The 23,257-nt window shown below is 44.9% G+C and overlaps 1 protein-coding gene across 6 annotated transcripts in view; it reads left to right on the forward strand.

Moving 5' to 3' along the window:
• The window catches only part of CHD6 (chromodomain helicase DNA binding protein 6), a 214,176-nt gene extending 192,174 nt beyond the window's left edge, over nt 1-22,002 (forward strand). For 5 of the 6 annotated variants that reach the window (XM_055266598.2, XM_055266603.2, XM_063633846.1 and 2 more), the window contains 8 exons: nt 447-655; nt 2,063-3,634; nt 6,790-6,941; nt 7,337-7,543; nt 8,492-8,944; nt 10,611-10,802; nt 11,816-11,935; nt 18,615-22,002. In XM_055266598.2, the coding sequence (XP_055122573.2) occupies nt 447-655; nt 2,063-3,634; nt 6,790-6,941; nt 7,337-7,543; nt 8,492-8,944; nt 10,611-10,802; nt 11,816-11,935; nt 18,615-19,511 (3,802 nt within the window). In that variant the 3' untranslated portion in view covers nt 19,512-22,002. Of the gene's footprint in view, nt 1-446; nt 656-2,062; nt 3,635-6,789; nt 6,942-7,336; nt 7,544-8,491; nt 8,945-9,144; nt 9,509-10,610; nt 10,803-11,815; nt 11,936-18,614 lie in introns of those variants that run through there. The other variant, XM_055266604.2, reaches the window with a different exon arrangement.
• The last annotated feature ends 1,255 nt before the right edge of the window (nt 22,003-23,257 follow it).

A 23,257-nucleotide genomic window follows, 5' to 3' on the forward strand; every position in this document is an offset into this window, starting at 1 on the left:
AGTAAGATGAGGAGGTTGAATTTAATGGTCTGGAACATCCCTCCAGGATTCTCTGCTTCTATATTGCCATACGGGTAAAAAAAATAAGGCTAGATATTTAAGCATATATGGTATTTTTAAAATCTTCATCTTCTACAGGCAGAAGTTAACTAGGTGATTCCTAAAATTGATGAATCAAGAGATAGCAAGTGTATACCTGGTTTAGAAATAGGGAGGTGAATACTAGAAGAAAGAGCTGAAAGATGTGGAAGTGATTACCTCTTTGGGAGTAGGATAACAGGCTGTTTTCATTATAAGCCCGTCAACCCAGTTTAACTTAAATAAAAGTAATAAAAGAGACAAACCAGCTCTGCCTCCTTTCTTGACTTTATGGGCTCTCATTAAGCAGTTACTGGCTTTAAAAAAAGAAGAAAGAGCTCACTCTTCCTTTCTGATTAAATCTCAAGGTGGACTAGGAGAGAACAAGCAGACTTCTATAGAACAGTGTCTTCCTTTGGTGTTGTTTACGATCAAGAAAAGAAAACCTTTGACTGGACACAGTTCCGCATCATTTCCCGTTTGGACAAGAAGTCAGATGAGAGCCTGGAACAGTATTTTTATAGTTTTGTGGCCATGTGCCGGAACGTCTGTCGTCTACCCACATGGAAAGATGGCGGTGAGGAAACTATCAGTATATTGTCAGATGATACAAGGAAAGAACATTCTGATTTTCAAATTGCAGAATTACTTTAGGTATACCTATAAAAACTAGAGTCTACATGAGGAATTTAGGTAAAGATAAATGGCTTTTAGAAATTCATAAACTTCTAATTGGGTCCACTTCATAAAATAAAATCTCTCTCCCAAAATGATGTAACTTCAGTGAAAGTCGAAATTCAGCTTAAAACATCACAGAAATATTGAAAGACTACTAACCACTTTCTCCAAAGTATAGGGTTTTTTTAAAGTCATGGTTTTAAGTCATGTTCAGATTTATCCTACTCTGAACTTTGCACCTTCCTTAGATTAAATCTTAGTAACTTTAAGTATTTCCTCACATGTCGACTTGTAACTATAGAAAGTAAGTGGCTGTCATTTAAATATCCCCTGATCCAATAGAGAACCCTTTTGAAAAATGTCTTCTTGGTTGGCACTTGCAACAGCTTCCTTCGGGCCTCCCTTTAGCCTTGTATTTATAGATGGAGTTCCTCTGGACCATGGGACTATATTTTAGGAAAGCTAAAGCAAACATTGAGCCCACTCAGTGTGGGTTCAGGGCTGATGGCAGCATGCACAAGACATACCAGCCTTTGCCTCCTATATGGCAGGGCTAAAGTGTTGTCATCCAAGCCAGGGCGCTGAATATATTGGAAAGATGTGGACCTTGGAGTCACACTGACGAAACCTGGATTTAAATCCTGGTTCTGTCACATGGAGCAAGGTAGTTTATCTGAGCCAATTTCCTTATCCTTGAAATAGGACAGGTATGATGATGGTATGGTGGGATTTTCATGAGAACTAAGAAACATGTATAAAGTACCTAGTGTAGAGTACAGTGGCATGATCACAGCTCACTGTAACCTCAAACTCCTGGGCTCCCAGATCCTCTTGCCTCAGCCTTCCAAGCAGCCAGACTATAGGCACATGCTACCATGCCCAGATAATTTTTTTTATTTTTTTGTAGACATGGGGGGTGGGGTCTCACTTTGTTGCCCGGACTGATCTTGAACTCCTGGCCTTAAGCGATCCTCCTAGCCTCTGCCTCTCAAAGTGCTGGGATTACAGGCGTGAACTACTACTATACTATGCCTGGCCTAGTACATGCTTATTTAAAGGAAACTAATACTATTTTCAGAACTGGAATTTTTATGCTCTTCTTTCACACCCCTTGGGTCTGTCCTTGTTTCATAAAAGCCTTCCATTCTTTTTCAGTTTCCTGTTTTGGCAAGGGCTCACACACCTAAAACTGCCATGCTGAGGAGCCAGGGAGCTAAACTCCAAGACCAAAGATGCAGGGGCTCAGGTGGGCAGGGAGTGTCTGAGGCCACCTTCAGTGATAGGCTTTATTTCCCTTTCTCTCCAGGTCCCCTGGATACCACCATCTACGTTGAACCCATTACTGAGGAACGTGCTGCAAGAACTCTGTACCGCATTGAACTGTTACGGAAAGTCCGAGAGCAAGTGCTCAAGTGCCCTCAGCTGCATGAACGCCTCCAGCTGTGCAGGCCCAGCCTCTACCTCCCAGTCTGGTGGGAGTGTGGGAAGCATGATCGAGACCTGCTCATCGGCACTGCCAAACATGGGCTGAACCGCACTGACTGTTACATCATGAACGACCCCCAGCTGTCCTTCCTGGATGCCTATAGAAACTATGCCCAGCATAAAAGATCTGACACCCAAGCACCAGGAAATCTCTGTTGCCTTTACCAGACCAACTCCAAGTTATATGAATCTCTTACATTTACTCAAATGAGTAGGACTTCAGAGTCCCTTGAAAATGAACCTGAGAATCTAGTGAAAGTAGAAAACAGAGATGATCATCTCAGCCTGCCTGATATGACATGTGAAAACTTTATTTCTAAAGTTCAGGATGTCATTTCCATCAACCATGATGAAAGTCTGCTGCCTGAGTCCTTAGAGAGCATGATGTATGGTAAGAAGGTGCTCAGCCAAGAACCAGGCTCTTTTCGGGAGAGCCCAAGTACCAATACAGAATCTAGAAAAGATGTTATTACCATCTCAATAAGCAAAGATGGGAACTGCCAGCCTGGTGGCCATGAGGCAGAAATAGCTTCCGGCCCCACTTTTATGGATAGCTTAGAAGCAGGAGGAGTAGCTCAAGCAAACATCAAAAATGGAAAACATTTGTTGATGTCTATTTCAAAGGAAGGGGAGCTCTGCTGCAGTGAGGCAGGACAGAGACCTGAAAGCATCGGCCAGCTGGAAGCCAAGTGTTTAGCTTCCCCTTCCTTGAATCCAGGAAATGAAAGTGGGTTTGTAGATATGTGCAGTCTTAGTGTCTGTGACTCCAAAAGAAACCTGTCATCAGATCAGCAATTAATTGATTTATTGGAAAACAAAAGCTTAGAAAGTAAATTGATTTTGAGTCAGAACCACAGTGATGAGGAGGAAGAGGAGGAAAACGAGGAGGAAAACTTAGCCATGGCAGTAGGCATGGGGGAAAGGCCAGAGGTATTGCATCTCACGGAGCCCACTACTGACATCTCAAGGGAAAAGAACCAAGGCTTCCATGCAGATGAAACCAAGAAAGGAAGCTTAGAGGTGGCAAACCAGACTCCTGGACTACAGAGGGCTTTCCCCCCTCCAGCAGCCTGTCAGTGCCACTGCAAACACATGGAGAGGTGGATGCATGGCCTCGAGAATGATGAATTTGAAATCGAGAAACCCAAGGCTTATATCCCAGATCTGTTCAAAAGTAAAACCAATACTATCACCATGGAGGGTGAACCCACTGCTATTCCATCAGAGCCGTTTAAAGTGAAGCATGAGCTTTTAAAAGAACCTTGGAAAGAAAGTGCAGAGGGGCAAAAAGTTTTCCCCACATATCCTCTCGAAGGAAGTGAGCTCAAATCAGAAGACGTGGATTTTGAGAATAAAGATGATTATGATAGAGACGGAAACTGCCATAGTCAAGGTACAGTATGTAGGATCTTGTGGTATTTTGGATAAACTAGTTCACACATGATGGGGGTTTGGGTTTTAGGGGAGAGAGTGCTTCATATTTTTACAGCTTCTGAAACAGACCTGCCTACCCTCACCAAAGGGCATAGGCCTTGGACTGAAAATTCGAGTAGCTTAGTAACTGTGGTCATGTTGTAGAAAATTGAAGAAGATCATAGACAATCAAAGCACTTTGACTACCTCACTCATATAATTTGGGCAGGGGCTTGTGTGTTTTCATTCAATAGATGCTATGTATGGTGTTAAGGGGAAATAGTTTGTTCTTCCCCTAGATAAGGTGCTTCAAACTGGCTAAAGTGGAACAGCCTTGGGATGTTAGGAACTTGCAGTTTAATATAGGGGCAGTTAAATTTTCAGGAACTGAACAAAAATACAAATAAATTTGATCTTTGTTAAGGTGAGCAAAAAAGCCATTTATTCATGTCATTGTCAAAACTGTGTGGCTTAAGGTCAGTGCATTTGGTTTAGATTCCTTTCAATAACTCATCAGAAATAAAAAGTTTACAACAGTGAAGAAAATAGATCTGATCCTGTAGGGAAATCTTAGATAAGGGTTTAAGCTAGAAGGAATTACAAAATGTTAAGAATCTAGGTGACCCTGAGATTCTATGGGCTTTGCAAGAATAGACATACAGTGACTGTATCAGGGATCCTGAGGAACAACAGCAACAAAATGATTGTTAGCTGTAGTTTTAATTTTTTTCAGATCCAAGAAGGCCTATTAGGGTGAACAAAAAACCAGAAACAACTCCCTTCATGCCTGGTCCACTGTGGTGCTGAGGGGTGTAGACAGACACGTCGTCCCTTTATGGGGCACTGATTTTATGTTAAAGAGAGAAAGAGAGGAGCTAAGCTAAGTCCCTCAAGTTATCTAGCTTTTTTTTTTTTTTTTTTTTTTTTTTTTTGAGACAGTCTTGCTCTGTCACCCAGGCTGGAGTGCAGTGGCACGATCTCAGCTCACTGCAACCTCTGCCTCCTGGGTTCAACATCCCAAGCTGGGATTACAGGTGTGTGCCACCACGTCCAACTAATTTTTGTATTTTTAGTACAGACAGAGTTTCACCATGTTGGCCAGGCTGGTCTTGAACTTCCGGCTTCAAGCAATCCACTTGCCTCAGCCTCCCAAAGTGCTGGGATTACAGACGTGAGCCACTGCACCCAGCCTCAAGTTATCTAGCTTTTTATTTTTAAACTCCTCGTCTTGGTTTTAGTTATTCAGAACTCTTGGGAAGAGCCTGAACCCAAATTAAAATTTACACACTAGCTAAGATAAAAACCAAGAAGCCAAATTGAAAGTAGCTTGATAGAATTGTAACCCCAACCAACCCAGAAGGAGCCAGTCTACAACTATGCCTGGTCCTCCTCACAGCAGGCCACGAAGCATTGCTGCCACGTGTTGAATTATAAAACCCACATTGCTTTTTGAACCCTGTTGAGGGTAAAAATAACTAAATTATCAGTCCTTGGAAACCCAGGCAGTCAAGTGAGTACAAGGTAAAGATAAGTATGGTTTAGAGGAGAAATTAATGTTCCTGAACTGGTGTCCTTTGATGGCAGCGTCAGCCTTGCTAAGTCAGTAGAGGGAGCAGTGACCTTAATAAGCTTTGGTGAGCATCATGTGCACGCGTGGGTGGGAGTCCCTTTCACTGATGCTTTTAAAAGTGCTTTTGCAGACCCTGGAAGGGATCCTCCACACACATGAGGTGTGGGATAGGTAGGGCAGAGAGGATTAGCCTTGCTTTTGAGACTAGAAATCTACAATCCTGAAGGAGCAGTAATTAATTGGTACACCTGTCGGGGCCAGCCCCCAGGTCTCCTGGCTTTTTCCAGGTTTTCTCTCTCACATGATTTTGCTTTTAAAAAAAACTGAAATTCAACTCCTCTGCTTAAAACCTTTCAGTGGTGGTCCCCCATTGAATCTAGAATAAAATCTAAATTTTCTATCCTGGCCTGCAGGACTCAGCGTGTTCTAGATGAGTTCCACCCCTCTAGCCTCATCTTTGTACTTTCCTCCTAGCCCTCACTTAGTTCCTCAGCATGTCCACAATACCCTTCCCTGTTGCCTCCTCGTCTTCATGGGAGTTCCTCCTGCAAGAGACTCTCTAACAACCTACTTGAGTAGGTTTTTCCCTCTTGTTCCCTATCATGGCACCTTGTTTCTTTCCCTTGATAGCACTTATCACAGCTTATAATTTTAGTTGCTCCTTTATTGTCACCTCTTTCCTGGCTGTCTTCCCTCATAGGACGGTAAGAACCTTGAGGACCTGGGCCGTATCTGTCTGGCTTATCCTGAGTCCACCAGGCCTAGCAAGGCCCTGTTTTTCATGGTCAGGTCGCTGCAGCTCCCTAGGAGACTTGTTGCACGTTCAGAAGTGAAATATCCACATTTTAAAGGATGGATGCTCCTTGTCATTTAACCAAGAAAGAGGTCAACAACTTTTCCTGCCTTAGGTGTTTTGCCATTTTCTGTTCATTTCCTGTAAGTGGATCTTTGAAGATCCATTCACATCTATCCATGATAAACTTTCACCATTACTGAAGCTTGAAAGAACAAGTTACATGTCCATTTCTTTCCGTGAGAGAAGTAATTGAAATGTTCTGAGTTTCCTGGCATCTTTTTTACATGAATCAGGTCTGTCTTACCTTTGTTGTAAGCTTCATGACTTTCATCCTTTCTCATATTAATCACCATCTTGCCGTGTTCCATTTCATAGACTGTCCTTTCAAAGATCTCAAAGTGTTAGAATGTTCAGCTTTCCCTTGACCACTACACTAAGTGAGAAGCCTCTTTGTGGTTAGTCATCTCCTTTCACTCTTGGATACACAAGAAAAATTTCCTTTCTCTTTTCTTTTCTTGTGTTGGGATGTGGATGCAAATGCTCACTAGAAGACTTGCCTTGGGATCCCCAGAGCAGGATTTGCTTTTATGGCTTAACTGATACAGTTCTCCTGGAAATAGAAGATATCATAATTAATATTCCATTTAAAATAAATTAGCACAGAATGAGCTAATTTAAAAAGGAAAAGATGAGGATATCCTAATCTCTCAGATCACTAGTATCTCACTACTACAATTAAGTGCCTGATTAATTTTTTAACTCTTCCTAGATTATCCAGGGAAGTACTCTGAAGAGGAGAGCAAGAGCTCAACGTCGGGCATCACAGGAGACATTGGGGATGAGCTACAGGAGGCTCGAGCTCCCACTATTGCTCAGCTGCTACAGGAGAAAACTCTCTATTCCTTCTCTGAGTGGCCAAAGGTACCCCAGAGCTTGCGTTTCCCACCCCCAAACCATTCTCAGCTTTGAATTATTTTTTTAACCCTTTCAGAAATAGTTCTGAACAAGAAACTCAGACATGTTTAATACCTTTAAAAGATATTAGTTATGTAGCATTTGAACATTAAAGATACATGCGCTTAACTAATTCGACTGTAAGATGGTGTCAAATTGTCCTCATATTTATAGTACCATAGCTTTAAAATAAAAATCTTTTTTTTATGATTTTTATTTTAAGGCTTATAAAGTGAGTATGTTTGGGTGTGCTCTTTTCTTATCGACTCCTTCTGGTGAAAAGCTTGACCCTTGATCTCAAAGGATTTTGTGAATTTAGGTAACTCAATCCTTATTCATCAGAGCTTTATCCTTTTTTCTAGGACCGCGTGATAATTAACCGCCTAGATAATATCTGCCACGTGGTGTTAAAGGGGAAGTGGCCCTCCAGCCAGCAGTATGAGCCTTCAGGCACACTGCCCACCCCGGTATTAACCAGCAGTGCCAGTTCTCGAACCAGCCTCTCAGAGCCGGAAGCAGCAGAACACAGCTTCAGCAACGGCGCAGCATTGGCAGCCCAGATCCAGAAGGTGAGCCGGCAAGAATGGAGAGACCACAAAACAAAGAATGGTGGGCGTGTTCCACGTCTCAGTTGAGTTCATTCATTCAGCAAGTATTTACTGAGTGGATAGGGTTTTTTTTTTTGCCAAGTCATTAGTGTTGATTGGGGAATTTAGACTTTATCCTGTATGTAGTGGAGAGCTAGTAAAAGTATTGGAGCAAGAGAAGGCATGATGAAAGCAGGGGTTTGCAGCTCACCTGGAGTGGAATATAGCTTGGCTAGGGGGGCCAAGCAGGAAATTGATAAAGAGAGGTTCTAGACCCCAGTTGGTTCAGAGTGGATACAAAGATAGGGGGGAACTGACAAAGATGACTCCATGACTAATAAATATATAAGGAAAGGGAAGCATGAATGGAACAGTGTGGTCGAGCCTTAGAGAACTGAGCTAACAATGGAAGCTGATAGAAATTAGGGAAATCAAAGCAGGAGTGAGCGTTTTGGTCGGGTGATGAGTTTTGAGATACATTATTAACATGCTGGTTCTCATGCTTAACTGCACATTGAAATCAGCTGGAGACCTTGACAAGCTAACGATGCTGATTTAATCAGTCTGGAGTGTATCCTGGGTACTGGGTTGTTTTAAACTTCCCAGGTGATTCTGATGCACACAGGTGAGGTTGAGCATTTCTGAGTTATCATCTTGCAACACCAAATGTAGTTCATGGACTAGCATAGCAGCTTTAGTAGCACCTGGAAACCTGTTAAAAAAGCAGACTCTCAGGCTCTACCTCAGACCCACTGAAGTAGAATATGCATTTTAACAGCTGTTCAGGTTTGAGGAGGCCTGAGTTAGAAGAACTCCTAAAAAGATGATTGGAAATAATATGAGGCCTAGGGAAATCAGGCCTGGAGAAAGAGCTAGCATTCAGCCACTTGTGTGGCATTCAGACCTCTCTTGCTGTTTGTGTGTTCACAGGAGAGCTTCTTAGCTCCAGTATTCACAAAGGATGAACAAAAGCACAGGCGCCCCTATGAGTTCGAGGCAGAGAGGGATGCACAGTCTCGGGGCCTGGAGCAGTTCTCTGCCACCCACGGACACACCCCTATCATCCTCAATGGCTGGCATGGGGAGTCAGCTATGGACCTCTCCTGCTCATCAGAGGGGTCCCCAGGAGCCACATCCCCTTTCCCAGTGAGCGCCAGCACCCCTAAGATTGGGGCTATCAGTTCACTTCAGGGAGCCCTTGGCATGGACTTGTCTGGGATTCTGCAAGCTGGCCTGATCCATCCTGTGACTGGACAGATTGTCAATGGAAGCCTCAGAAGAGATGATGCAGCCACGAGGAGGCGGAGAGGGAGGCGGAAACATGTTGAAGGAGGGATGGACCTCATCTTTTTGAAGGAGCAGACACTTCAGGCGGGAATCTTGGTGGGTACTGAGGTCATTAGATTAAAAACATTTACCTTTCTACACTGAGAAACCCTTCCTCCTCAGGGACAAAATAATTTGTGGATCTTTTATCTCTATTTCAGTTGTCCTGCTTTATTTTCTCTCATTATAAGATGCCCTCCATCCTCTGTAGAACTAGATAGTTACTAACTCATTAATGGCGCTTAATCTGCTTACAGCCTGGAGAAATGAGCCAGGAGGTCTTGCCATTTCAAATAGGAACAACCCCGCTCCTCCAGGGTTTCAGAAGAGCCACTGTTGACGGCACGGCAGAGCAAGATGGCAGGGTTGAGTGTGCAGCGGCTTTTCTCCGGGGTAGTGAGGCTCTCCAAGACTGGGGTATGGGAGAAAGAACAGGAGTCAGGGCTACCTGAATGTGATCCTGGCTCTTCTGCTTGACTTACTGGGTGACATTGGGCTACAACTGAGCCTCACTTTGCTCCTGTGTAAAGTGGGGCAACAGCATCTACCACGGAGGGTTGAAGATTCACGGAGATCATGCTAAGACAGTTTGTTCCAAACTCAAAGGAAATCATTTGCAAACAACAGAAAAGGTCAGAAACTGTATACCTGGCCAAGAGAGATCCCTTTTATGCTTTGTTTAATGCTTCATGTTGTTTTTTGGGTTTTCCCATTTACTGGATTTTGAGCTCCCAAACAGGAATCACATTTTATGTTTTCTTATTTTAAAAGCAATAATAATAGCTAGTACTTATTGAGTGCCTACTGCTTACCATGTTCAAGGCTTTACAGGATTATCTTGTTTGTTCCTCACAACCACTCTGAAGATGGGCTTTGTTATTCCCATTTTATAGGTGAGGAAAATAAGGCTTTAAAGCATTAAATAATTTCCCCAAAATTATCCAGCTAGTAAGTGACAAAGCAGGAAACCAAACCAAGGACCTTGTTCTCTATTGGCTGAGAACTTCACTACTAAGCCATATTGCTTGGGTTATGTCTTCCTCTTAGACTTTCAAAGTAATTTAGGAAGCTGAAGTGACACGTTCTTTCCCTGCTCAATCCTGCAAGCTTTTAAGAAGTTTGTTACCTTTTTTAGATGTGCAACACCATAGTTTTTCTATAATGATCATAGAATTCCAATGGAATGACCAATAAAAATTTTCCCCCTTGTCGTCAGAGTATTTTTTAAATTTATTAATGCAAACACTTTTTTAGCATTGTCATTGTTATAGACCCCATTATAGGCATTAGTAAAACAGAGGTAAGACAGGCATTCAAACTACAGAGGATGAGTAAATGGTGGTATGGCATTTTCTTTATGTGAGAGAGCTAGGAACCAAGTGCTGTGGGGACAGGAGCTGGAGCAGTGAGTGCTGCCTGGGACAGTGGGCAGTGGTGACAGAGGAGGAAAACTGAATCCGGCAGTCAGGATGGAGTTAAAGTGTACCAAGTGGACAAGAGCGGGAGAGGAGTGCTCAGGTGAAGGGAACACCAAATCACTTGCAACAGTTTATGCGGGCGTGGGTCAGTGGTGTGTGTAGGGTTCTAATTCAGGCACCCCAGCTGAGTAATATCAGAGTGGAAATAGATGGAGTGATTCAAATAACACCTTACATGTTTTCTTTCTTTAGAAACTAATTTTCATTCTGTCGTGATTATACATATTCGTTTTTCCTTCATCCAGGAAGTCCATGAAGACCCAGGGCAGGCCACCTTGAGCACCATACACCCTGAGGGGCCAGGGCCTGCCACCTCGGCTCCCGAGCCAGCCACAGCAGCCAGCAGCCAAGCCGAGAAATCTGTTCCCAGCAAGAGTCTGCTTGACTGGCTGAGGCAGCAGGCTGACTACTCCTTAGAAGTTCCTGGCTTTGGGGCAGTAAGTGTTTGTTGGTGCTGCCTGAGATCACTGTTTACTTCCTGCCTACTTGTTGCTATTTTTGATGAAAGCATGCTGAGGGCAACCAGGAAGTTGGGAGCTGCTTGGGAGAAATCTCTCAGCTGACAACATCATGTTAAAGGACTTTTGTTTTTAAGTTTAAATTTTGATTCAATTCTCCAGTAATAGAAATGATAGCCCATCTCAAAATACTATGCCAAAAAGTAGACATGCAAAATCCTAAGAGGACAGAACTTGTCCCCTGTCCCCACAAAAATTGCCACACAGTATCATAAGCTCATAGAGAAATCTTTAGGTTGCATAAACTCTGCCACCTATGAAAATGTTCCTTTGAATTCTTTTCAAGTTAATACTTTCCATTTGTGGTGGTCAGGGGACGGTCTGTCCTTAGTTTTTGGTTGCTCTGCTTTAGGACATTCCCTTCAAGTCATCTTACTGCCTTTGTCCTAAGTCCCTCAGACTAGACATTTTTAGGAGAGGACTCTTGAGCACGGATGTCTTTTTTGGTTTTTCTCTTCTCACTTGCTCTTCTACCCCCCACCACTGTCTTTGTCCTGGGTGCACCTAACTAATAAGATACGTAGGTAGAGAGCACACAGGAAGAGGAGAACACATTCACAGATGTGCACCCTCCAGAGACAGGCGAAACCAGCCAGGCAAGTAGCAGTGATGATAAAATCCAAGGAAATGATCAAGAGGAAAAGGCCAGGGATTAACAGGGCCCTGGCAGCCTGGTGAATTGGCTCAGGAGTTCTAGTCTGGACAGCCGGGGGCCCACACAGCCTGTTTTCCAGCTTACTGTAGGAACACTGGTGCTTCAGGAGAGAAAGCCTAGGTGAAGCCAGGTGGCTATTTCCTTAGTTTAACGTGGCCAGCTCCTATGCAGACAGCCATTGATGAGAACAATAGCAAAACCAGTTGAAAAGCATCAGCCTCATCAGAAGAATCTGGGATAGCATGTTTTGTAATGTTGGTCTCCGTTTTCATCCTAGAATTTTGCAGACAAACCAAAGCAGAGGAGGCCACGCTGTAAAGAACCTGGAAAATTAGACATCAGCTCTCTGAGCGGGGAAGAGAGGGTTCCTGCCGTCCCCAAGGAGCCAGGACTGAGGGTAAGGAAGGCCACGTGAGTGTGGGGGCCAAGAGGAGCATCCTGGTTGAGCCGTGCCTTATGCACTTGAGAGAAAGCCCCAGCTGGGAAGGGGTTCACTGGGAGACATCTTTCAAGAGGACTGGAAGCCAGCACAGGAAGTTGATTAGCAGCAAGAAATGGTGCTGTGGCATTTTTGAGCACTCTGTGACTCCCAGTGGTCATTTGTTTTCAACCCTCACCTACAGAATTGTTTGTTAAACCATTGCCAAAGCTTGGGTTTGTGTTTTGTTTCTCCTATTTGTAGAGTTACGAGGGGAAGAAATTTTAACCTTTGTCAGTGAACAAAATTCGTTATTGGAAGTTTTCATTTCCTAATTTAGGTTTTTATGGCTACCATTTAAGACATTTCTTCCTGGTCCAGCCTCACTGGCAATGAAAAACAGCTGCCTCTAAGCACTACCCTTTTCCTATTATAGCATCATGACACTGGAAGGGACTTCAAAGACTTCTGCAGAATACTTCTAGTGTAACTAATCCAAGTTAATTATAGTTTACAGATGAGTACAAATTTGGACTACAAAAGTCATAACCTCTAGGGGGCGGTAACAACATTTCAACTTGAAAATGTGTTGCGCTTGGGCAAATTATACATAAATGTGCTTTTAGCCTCCTAAAAGCACTTTCTGCCCGAATAGGGAGCTTCTGAAGATCCTCATGGGGACTTTTGCCTTTCCCAGGTTGTTCCGTAAACTCAAGCTTTCCTGAATGCCTTCTCTTAAGTACTCTGCCAGCTACATCTTTCCTGGAGTAGGAATTCCCTTCTCGGTGGGATTGCTTGAATGTGATTTCTCTTTATAGCTCCAAAAGACCGCCCACCCTAGTCATTTCCTCCTCGTGCAGAAAGAGTTTGGCATTTAATGTTCTCAGGGAACTTGTTCCAGAGTTTGTCACCTGGATTACCGCTGGTCTAGTAGCTCCACCAGTAACCGTTGCTCATCTCCATCTGCTACCACAGCCCCTTTGGGGGAGACTTGGGTCCTAGACAGTTTGTCACGTTGGAGAAGCTGCCCTTTTTTCCCCTCTTGCTTTAGTCTCAGAAAATGTCCCTTCCACCCTTTTCTTAGGATTCTTCCCCCACTTTCTTCCACTTGCTTGAGCAGTACGAGCTGGTTCACCTTTGTTTGTGTCCCCTCTGTCTTTCCTCAGCCCTTCACACTGCCTCCCACCTTCTCCTTTTGTCTCGGCACACGGTGTCTCAGATACGCCATCAAGGGAAGATCTCCGGTTCTTGCTTTGTTGTAGTCTCTGAGCTCTTGCTTTAGAGATGTGTCAGGAAGAGCCACGTAGTTCCCCCTTGGCTTGCTTGTTTCTTTCTCCATGTCTAACCGTTTCCCTCATGTTCCTTGGAAATTAGTGTTCATCCCTCCCTACAGATGCTGACCCTTTGCCAGAAAACCCATTTCTAAGCTATTCTTGCAAGCCAGCCTCTTCCCAGAGATGTGTTAGCCTCCTTTATTAAATAAACACACTCCCTGCTTCGGAGGCCCTTTTCCTGCAATAAGGCAAGAAGGAGACCTTGGGCAGCTCAGCCTTCCCAACAGGGGCACCCGTGTATCTCCTGCAGCTCCTCTTGGGACAGGGCCTTCTAGGGTACACTGTACCCTTTTTCTTTGCCATAGATAACTTAGTCCATTCAGACTACCATAACAGAATACTGGGGGGCTTATAAGCAACAGAAATTTATTTCTCACAGTTCTGGAGACCCAAATGTCCAAGGTCAAGGCACTGATAGGTCAAGGCACTGGCAGATTGGGTATCTGGTGAGGCCCCATACCACATCATCCAGACCAGTGTCTTCTCACTGTGCCCTCGCATGGAGGAAGGGACAGCCAGCTCTCATAAGGTCACTAATTCCATTCTGACCTAATCACCGCTCTAAACCCCCGCATCCTATTACCATCACCTTTTGGGGCACAGGATTTCAACATAGTTATTTGAAACATTTATAGCAGAAACCCTACCCCTCTTTTTAGAAATAGATTTAAATCTCACAAGGAACTCCTCCTCCCTTCCTTCGAGCTCACATGGCCCTTCTGCCATACGTGCTGTGGTTTGGACGGGTGGTGTCTACAGAATTATCATAGCGCAGGCTGCATGGAAGGTTGTGGGATTCAATTTTTAATGCCCAGTACATAGTGGTTACTCATTAAATATATGTATACACACACATATACTTAATATAGTTTATATATGTAAGTTACATATGTATATATTGGTTTTACCTATATGTGTATAGTTTTGAGGTTTTGCTGGGCCATTTGACAGTAAATTGCAGACATGACATATCACCCCTAAATACTTTAGCATGCATCTCATAAAGAACATTTTCCTGCATAATTATTGCCCTTATTACACGTGCATATTAATAATACTTGTTATCTAGTCTATATTCAGATTCCACCAGTTATCCCAAAAATGTCTTTTAGAGCTGGTTGTTGTTGTTTTGGTTTGGTTTTAGGATTTTTAAGTGAAGAGCCACACATCGCATTTTGTCGAGCTGGTTGTGGTTGTGTTTTGGTTTGGTTTTAGGATTTTTAAATGGAGAGCCACACATCGCATTTTGTCGTTAGGTCTCTTTTCACCCGGCATACATTTGTTGGATGAATGTACTAACCTTTGGAGGAGAAAGGAAGTTCTGGTCACCACCTTCTCTTAACTCCTCCCAGAGTTAAGTTTTAGAGTTGGAATAATGCCACCACGCATTGATGAGGATGTTCTTGGGCTGGAATGCCTGTGCAATTAGATAGAAAGCAGATTTGCCTCCAGTGTGCTTGAACATAAGGAAGCTCCTTTTCCTTGTTCTCTTTGCCCCCTCCGCAGGCCTTTCCTGGAAGGGGAAGCAGGTTTGCTCCCAGGGTATAATTACCGGGAGGGAGAGCTGCCAAAGCCTGCCTGGCCGCTGTGTGTGGTCGCCGCGCTGCTGGGAGGGGCATCTGACTGGAGTGGGCAGCAGCTGGTGGCTGGGGTGACTCCTCCACAGGACATGGTTAAAGCTGACTTCCTTTGCCAGCGCTCTTGCTCTGCTGCAAATTAAGAGCATTCTCTTTATCCTCAGGGCCTTTCTGCTGCTATTCTCCACATCTAGAGGGGAAGAAAGATCAGCTTGTGCCTTCTAAGCAAGTTCTCATTTCTGAAAGGACCCACCATTCTCTCTACACCCATGGTTCTCAGCAAGGGCAGGGAAAGGATGCTTTTGACATCCCAGATCCTGAGAGTGCTACTTGCACTTACTGGGCCAGGGCCAACGTGGCCAGAGGTCCTTTGGGGCATAGGCTGGTCCTAGATGCCCTGAGGAGGGTCTCAAAGCATGTTGAAGAAGATCTGATTTATAGCAGATTGCTTGAAAACAAGAAGGAGGCACCATTCATCAAGTGCTTGGCTTGTTTTCTTCCTAACAGAAAGACCTCTGAGGAGGAATATGCCCCCTCTCTGGAGAGTTATGAGGGCACATCTGTGGATGTAAAGGAAAGACACTCCCCAGCATCTTTCTCTGCCTCTCGGTTGTAGGTAGGCTGCAGGAAGAGGGCTCAGAAAGGTATGTGGTCAAGTTGTGGTTACCCTGGCTGAAGCGCCCTGGGCTGTGGTGCCATGCCAGCAAGGGCCTGAGACTGTGCTGTGTAGACAGAGTGGCTGACCCAGAATGAGGTGATTTGCATTGATGAGCTCAAGACAGACTGGTGAGAAATTATCCTTTTAGCCTGGCCCTGATCCATCAAGTCCTACTGTCTCTCTTTAGAAACAGGAACCAGCCAGGAATTGCTTCACCAGTGATCCTCCCTAGAGCCAGAGTGGGCAGTTGCCAGCCTAGCAAATTGCAAGTGGCAGGTCATGCTGGGAAGAAGAGAGGGTGTGGTGTGCTGTGGAAAGAGGCCTGGGCTGGGAACCACAGGGCCTGTGTTCTTACCTGCTCTGTCCCTGACCAAACTGTACCCTGCCTACCCCCACCCCCACCGCCCCACTTGTGAAAACGAAGGGGACTAAATATAACAGTTTCAGGGATTTCTTCCAGCTCTGTGATGCAAACCAAGGCTTTTTGAGAAGAATTTTCTTAAAGTTGCTATCATAAAGCTTTTTTGTTTATGATGAACTGGGTTTTTTTTTTTTTTTAATATTCTTGGGAAACTGAAGGACAGGTGTAGAAGTTCAAAAAATATTTCTGGGGACTCAGAAGCATTCGGATATGCACGTTTTCACACATCTATGAATCTGTAAATTCTCTGTAAAGCAGGCATGATGATAGTACTGACTCCACAGGGCTGATTGACTGATTTGTTGAGATGCTGCTGGAGCCCTTCGTACAGTGCCTGACACATGATCAGTGCTTCCTTCATGGCGTCTCACACTCTTCTGCTGCTCATCCTCTTATCACCACCGCCTTCCCTGCTGCCTCTGACAGCTGTTCCCCTCGCTGCTGAGTGCCCACTAGTGTGGGAACCAACACAGTCCAGCTGCCGCTCTTTTGGGAACCACCACACACGTGTCCTTACAGCCCGTGAGAACCTGAAACCAGTGCCACCAACTAAGGTTACAGCTGCCCGTTAAATAAAAATCTGGTGGGTCTTCTAAGGATTTGCTTATTTCCCGGGAAATGCCCGGGCTGCCGAATTAAAGTTAAAAGTAGGTGCCGTTAGGCAGATTGTAAATAGATTTCTTAACTGCCCTCAGGCCTGGTGGCCGGTCAGCCCAGAGATATCCTCAGCTTCCCTGGCTTCTTTCTCTACGTTCTGTGGGGTTTTTCTGGTCATTCTGGTGTCTCTCGGTGGACCCACACCTCCTTTCTCGCCCCAAGAGTGTGCCCCATTGAGAAGAACAGCCAGATCCCTGCCTCTGATTCCCACAGACAAGGAGGCTGTGGGCTGGTGGAGCCTCAGCTGCTGTTTGTCACATCCCCACCCCCCACTCTGCAGACTCTAGTGGAAGGGAAGGTATTCCAAAGGAGAATCCTGAAAAGGCCGCAGGTACAGCCCGAGAGTCGCCTCAGCAGCCCGGAGGCCTCACCCCTCACCGTTGAGCTCTCCCGCCTCATGCTGCTCCGTAGGCTACGCATTCCAGCCTTGATGGTAACCATTGACCTCAGTGGAATCCAGTGTGACAAGATCCATTGAGGCCACTCTGAACATTTTGCTTCACCATTGCTGTAATCAAAGGGAAGGGGGTAAAACAACACTGACTTTGTAGCAGGAACCATAAGAAGAAGATGCCCAGGCAGTCAGGAAGGGCGCCAGCAGGGGAGGGCTTTGTCCTCAAACTGTATGCCTCCCCTGTGTGAGGAAACGCTGAGACTGCTGAACTGCACAAGTACAGTTCACCTTTTTTAATACCATGGGCATGTACTACTTGATAAACTAGCTGATAGCAGTGAGGTGTGGAGGGCAATCGAGAGAGAGAAAGGCATGCAGTTCTCCAGGGGCACAGAGACTACGGCACTAAGTCCTGAAAGAAATCGCTTCCCATCTGTGGGAAGAAATTCTCTCTCTCTCTCTAGGGATTACAAATTCAGAGAAAGATTCATCATAATTGCAGTGGTTTGTTTACGCTTCAGGGACCAGGTTCCTAGCTGCATCCTCTCTGCCCTGCAGAGCTCCTGAGCTCCACTCTCAGGAAGGAGGGTGCGGGGCTGCAGCCTGCGCCTTCCTCTCCAGATGCTGCTGGAGCCATCTGCCCTCCCCCATGATTCTGTGCAGCTCAGCCATCCTGATGGGTTATAGGAATGTCCAGTGCAGGTGCCAGATCACCCGTGTTGAGGGCCCAGGTCCTGTCACAGTGTGGTCCACATGGAGCGGAAGTGCTTTACTGCAGAGCTCTCTGCTAATTAAGAAAATTGTAGAGTGAACCTCCAAATAGAGAAAAAATAGATGGTCTCCCTTAGGGAGAACCACCACTTATTTTGGTGGCAGTTTCCCCAACAGTGTTCAATAAATCCTTCATTTCTTCAACAAACGTACACATCCCATTGTATTCAGAGAGGAGTGGGGCATACACACAATAAATAAATAATGTGCCCTTAGCAAACACTGCTTCCTATGGATCAGGTAATGTATTAAACACGTCACTTTCGGTGACTCTAAAGATAAGTACCATTGTCCTTTTTTACTTAAACTTAGAGGCTAACTGACATGTCCTGAGTCCCACAGCTAGGAGGGTGCAGTCAGGATTTAAACTCGGGTCTGTCTGGCTTCAAAACCCTGTCTTACATATTCTGCTTTGTTGCTTCAATAAAAACCTGTGTCAAGAGGAAGGCAAGTGTTGGGACCTGGTGAAGGGGTCTCAGCCAGAATAGACTCACTGAGAACCAGGGCACTTTTAGTGCTTTCTCCAGCTCCCCACTCTCTTCTGCCAGCTTCTCACAGACTGGATGCCACTTTTGCCAGTCAGCATGTTGGAATTACCACTGGGCAGTGACAGGTGCCCTAGTTGTGCCCATGCCACAAAATGCTCTCAGCTGCTGAGGGAGAAGCCTGTCAGGTACAGTCAGGCAGCCGGAGAGCTGCACAAGTAGGCGGGAGGTGCTCCTTGTACTGGGAACCCTTCGTGCAGCTGGAGACAGGCCAGGCCAGTGCAGAGCTCTGGTCATCACCCTCAGCTGACCACCTGCCATCCTGTTGCCTTCAGCATTTTGTGTTTCTTTGTTTTACCAGGGGTTTCTTCCAGAAAACAAGTTCAATCACACCCTGGCTGAGCCTATTCTTCGAGATACGGGTCCCCGCAGGAGGGGGAGGCGGCCTCGGAGTGAACTCCTGAAGGCTCCTTCCATTGTGGCAGACTCTCCCTCTGGAATGGGGCCACTGTTCATGAATGGACTGATTGCTGGGATGGACCTGGTAGGACTTCAGAACATGAGAAATATGCCAGGCATCCCCCTCACCGGGCTGGTGGGGTTTCCAGCAGGCTTTGCCACGATGCCAACGGGTGAAGAGGTCAAAAGCACCCTGAGCATGCTGCCCATGATGCTGCCAGGCATGGCTGCTGTGCCCCAGATGTTTGGTGTTGGGGGACTCCTCAGTCCACCCATGGCAACCACCTGCACTTCCACTGCTCCGGCGTCTCTATCAAGCACAACGAAAAGTGGTACGGCAGTGACTGAAAAGACTGCGGAAGACAAGCCGAGTAGCCATGATGTGAAAACAGACACTTTAGCTGAGGACAAGCCTGGTCCAGGTCCATTTTCTGATCAGTCTGAACCTGCAATAACTACTAGTAGTCCTGTGGCTTTTAACCCATTTCTCATCCCAGGAGTATCTCCTGGACTCATTTACCCATCCATGTTCCTCTCCCCTGGTATGGGCATGGCTCTGCCAGCCATGCAGCAGGCCAGACACTCGGAAATAGTAGGTCTGGAGAGCCAGAAGAGGAAGAAGAAGAAGACAAAGGGGGACAACCCCAACTCCCACCCAGAGCCTGCTCCCAGCTGCGAAAGGGAGCCCAGCGGTGATGAGAACTGTGCCGAACCCAGTGCCCCTTTGCCCGCAGAGAAAGAACATGGGGCACAGGCTGGGGAGGGGGCACTCAAAGACTCCAACAATGACACCAATTAGAACTTTTTTCATTTAAGAAATTATTGTGACTTGTAAGTTTCTTATCCCATAAAGGTTTGTTACTTCCCTCACTTCACCTCCATAAGAACCTGTGTTTCCATAAGTAAGATTACCTACCTGATTTCCTGTCTGAGAACTATGGTAACAGATGTTAATAGTTGCAGGGTCTCACCACTTCATTAGATAAGTGTTGTCTACCTAGTCTAGGAGGCACAGAATTCTCATTCTGTTATCCAGTTCATTCCAGCAATCATAGTTAATACAGTACTTGGTGACATGCCCTACCCCCTTCTCTTCCAAGTTTCCCACTCACTTGAGGAGGAAAAATGGTAAAAGAAAGCTGTCTAGGGATTTATCATTGAAGGGCCGAAGAACAGAGACAAAGAGGAGCTCTTTTTCTGTGAGCTAGGTTGCACAGGAAGAATGTCACAGGGAACCAAAAAGCACAGAAAAAGGAAGTGCTGGTGCATATTTTTGAGTTAAAATATTTCCCTATTTTATCATGATTACTAAGTGAGTAGTATAGACAAGTATATAACTAATGGTTGAAAATACATATATTCATTTCTTTATAAAAAACAAACCTTACCGGTAGTAATATAATTTCCCCCTTCATGGTTTTTCAGACACCTGCAGCAAGAAGAAATACTGACTGACTAGGCATTATTTTCTATACATCCCTCTCAACAGTGAAAAGATTCCTCTCGCTGCGAGAAAGCTTTACCCACCATGAGTTATTGCTGGCAACGGGGGTGGGGCAAGGACCCACGCTCCGTAGAGCTACACGCTGCTTCACAAGCACACGGCTAGCGCTCTGCTCTCACCTGGTTCGCTTACAGATTTCTCTAGCCATTAATTTGCCTCTCTGTGTTTAAAGAGCACCAGGACTGAATGGATTTTCACTTCAGGCTTTCCTTCACCAAGAATAAGGCACTTTCTGGAGCCTGCAGGAAGACAGTTTCCCAACACTTTGACACTTGCTAGTAGGTCCTTTGATCAAGAGTGTCTGAAGCTGTCAAATGTGTGCCACCCTTTATAATACAGCTGTGAAAAGTTACTCCTCCATTAATTTCTCCATTCTGTTTATATCTTACAGTTGGACCCAAATTCCAAATTATCAGTTAATCGAAACTACGTTGCAAGTCAACATTATTTTCTCTTCTTCCTCAGCTTCTCCATGTTTAGGAACTGAGAAAGAACCTGCCTCAGCAGCACTTCCCCATGTCCTTTCACCTTCATGTTAACGTCCCTTCTGATGGTCTCTTCACAGGTAGTTCACACTCTTGAGACTTGAAGTAAGCTCATGGTTCAGTACTCTGGGGGCGCAGGGCTGCGCAGGACCCTTGGAAATGTTGCAAGTGTTACTAGTACCAGTTTCACTTTTTGTTGTCACAATTTACTGTATTTTTTACTTTTTCTGTTACAGTTTTGCTAATTTATCAGAAGGTCCAAAAGTTTGACGTAACTATTTCATTTTGCATTATTTATTTATGATGCTTTTGTCATTGTCTTTTATACATTTGGGATTATAAATTATGTAAATGTTAAAATGAGCATCTCAAAGAAGTCTGTTAAATCATGACTGAAAAAAATCAATCAGATGTATCTTCAAAAAGTGGAGTCCCAGTTTTATGAATCAGAGATATAAACCAGAAATTCTATAACTGATCATAGAAGAAGAATCCAATAATTGAACAAATCCTATTTAATGACATCCTTGTAGCATAGATGGTCTATAATGCTGACCACAGATTTCTTAGAAATGCTGCTCTCTCTATTTAACTAACATTTTGTTCAGTTTTGCCTCCAGTGGAAGCAGAAAGGGTTTTTTCAGCTGTTAAATCCTAAAAATCAATATAATTTATTTATGTAAAAAAAAATAACTCAATCAATATATTTTTGAACCTTTTAAGTACTAATTTTCTTTTTATCAAGTAGAAAAAAAAATGTATTTGCCCTAAATTCTTAAAATACAAATGCTATAAAAATTCCTGTATCTTGAAAGCCTTACTGCAAATGAGTATTATAGACATCCAGCAGAGTCTGGTTTTCTTTGTTGTCGTTGTGTTGTTGTTGTTTTGTATGGAAAGCTGCTTTCCCCGGGTTCCACTTATAACCTCCAGTAGGTCACAGGGTTCAATGTGGATCTGACTTAAAAACCCACCAGCATGCTCAATCCCTTGTTATCCTTATCGAATCTGTATGTTAACTCTCTGGGTGTTCAGGCTTTTATTTGACTGCTGTTGTGACCCTGTTTGCAAAATGAAAATGACACTCTGTGGATTATTTGCTCTGTAAGGCACAAGTGCTTCTTATGATTATTTTGACGTTTCCAAGAGCAAAAGCCAAATTTAAACTCTCTTCAGCAAACTTGAGCCTTTTCATCTAATTCCATGTCACTCACAGCCATAACTTTCCTTGATCATTCTTCACCCCATGTCTTACATAATAAATTGTGGTCTTGATCCTGGATTTAAAAACAAAAGAAAAAGTTTAAAAGTCACATTTGTATTTGAGGAATTCAGTGGCACTTGGGTGTCTCCTGCTGCCTGGGGCATTGATGAGTGCATGGTATGCCCACCGTCTTTCTGATGTGTCTGATCCGTGCTGGGCACCCTACTGAGGACTTGTTGAATATTCATCATGAGGGTTGACTTGGCCTGTCTCTCGACCAACTGACCAGAACACCTGGTTAAAACATGCCCTAGAAGGGAGTCGGGGCTGGGCGAGGTGGCTCACACCTATAATCCCAGCACTTTGGGAGGCCGAGGCAGGCAGATCACTTGAGGTCAGGAGTTCGAGACCCGCCTGGCCAACATGGTGAAACCTCGTCTCTACTAAAAATGCAAAAATTAGCTGGGCGTGGTGGCAGACGCCTGTAATCCCAGCTACTCGGGAAGCTGAGGCAGGAGAAACGCTTAAACCTGGAGGCAGAAATTGCAGTGAGCCGAGATCGTGCCACTGCACTCCAGCCTGGGCGACAGAGCAAGACTCCGTCTCAAAAAAAAAAAAAAAGGAGTTGGCAGCACAGCATCCTGCTCCACAGACTCGAGGCCTGAATGCTCTCAGCTGGTACATCCCCAGCACCACTTAAGCTCCATACCAAGAGTCCCACCTCAATCACACACCTGGAATGTATGGGGGAACTAGACTTGCATAGGTTAGAGTAGGTTCACAAAACACAGGATCACCAGGGTAGCTGAAATTCTCAAGGTTTTTCAGAACTCTGTGCTCCTGAGCATGGTGTCTCAACCCCAAAAGGGGTGGGTCAGAAGTTATCGATGAGGCTGGCAGGAAAGTGCCAAAGCCTCTTTCAAGGCTGAGCAAGAGACTGACCCAGCCTCATCTTGTTGGGTGCCAACTAAGCACCACCAGATGGGTGTGTGAATGGCCTGAAGCATGGTTGGGCATTGTTACAGGAAGGCCTTAGGTTTTCTAGGCCTCTAATCAAGACATAGGGAGCCCTCATAATAACAAACAATAAGTAGTCAAGGGTCTTGGTTTCATTTTTTTACCTAAAACCCTGTCCCAGGAAATACTACCTTGTACAAGGGCAGAATAGGAATAGTTGGTTCAGCACACTGGACTACTGTTGGTGTGTGTTTGCCATTAGTGACCTCATTTGTCCTCACAGCATCTTGGGCACGGGGTAGAGGGATGCCAACATCGAATTTGCCTCCTGAAAGCCAGCAGAGAGGCTGCCAAAGCTATCTTGTCAATCACGAACAGCAGAGCTGGGCTAGACC

Source organism: Symphalangus syndactylus, chromosome 24 (genome assembly GCF_028878055.3).
Source record: "Symphalangus syndactylus isolate Jambi chromosome 24, NHGRI_mSymSyn1-v2.1_pri, whole genome shotgun sequence".
Classification (NCBI taxonomy): domain Eukaryota; kingdom Metazoa; phylum Chordata; class Mammalia; order Primates; family Hylobatidae; genus Symphalangus; species Symphalangus syndactylus.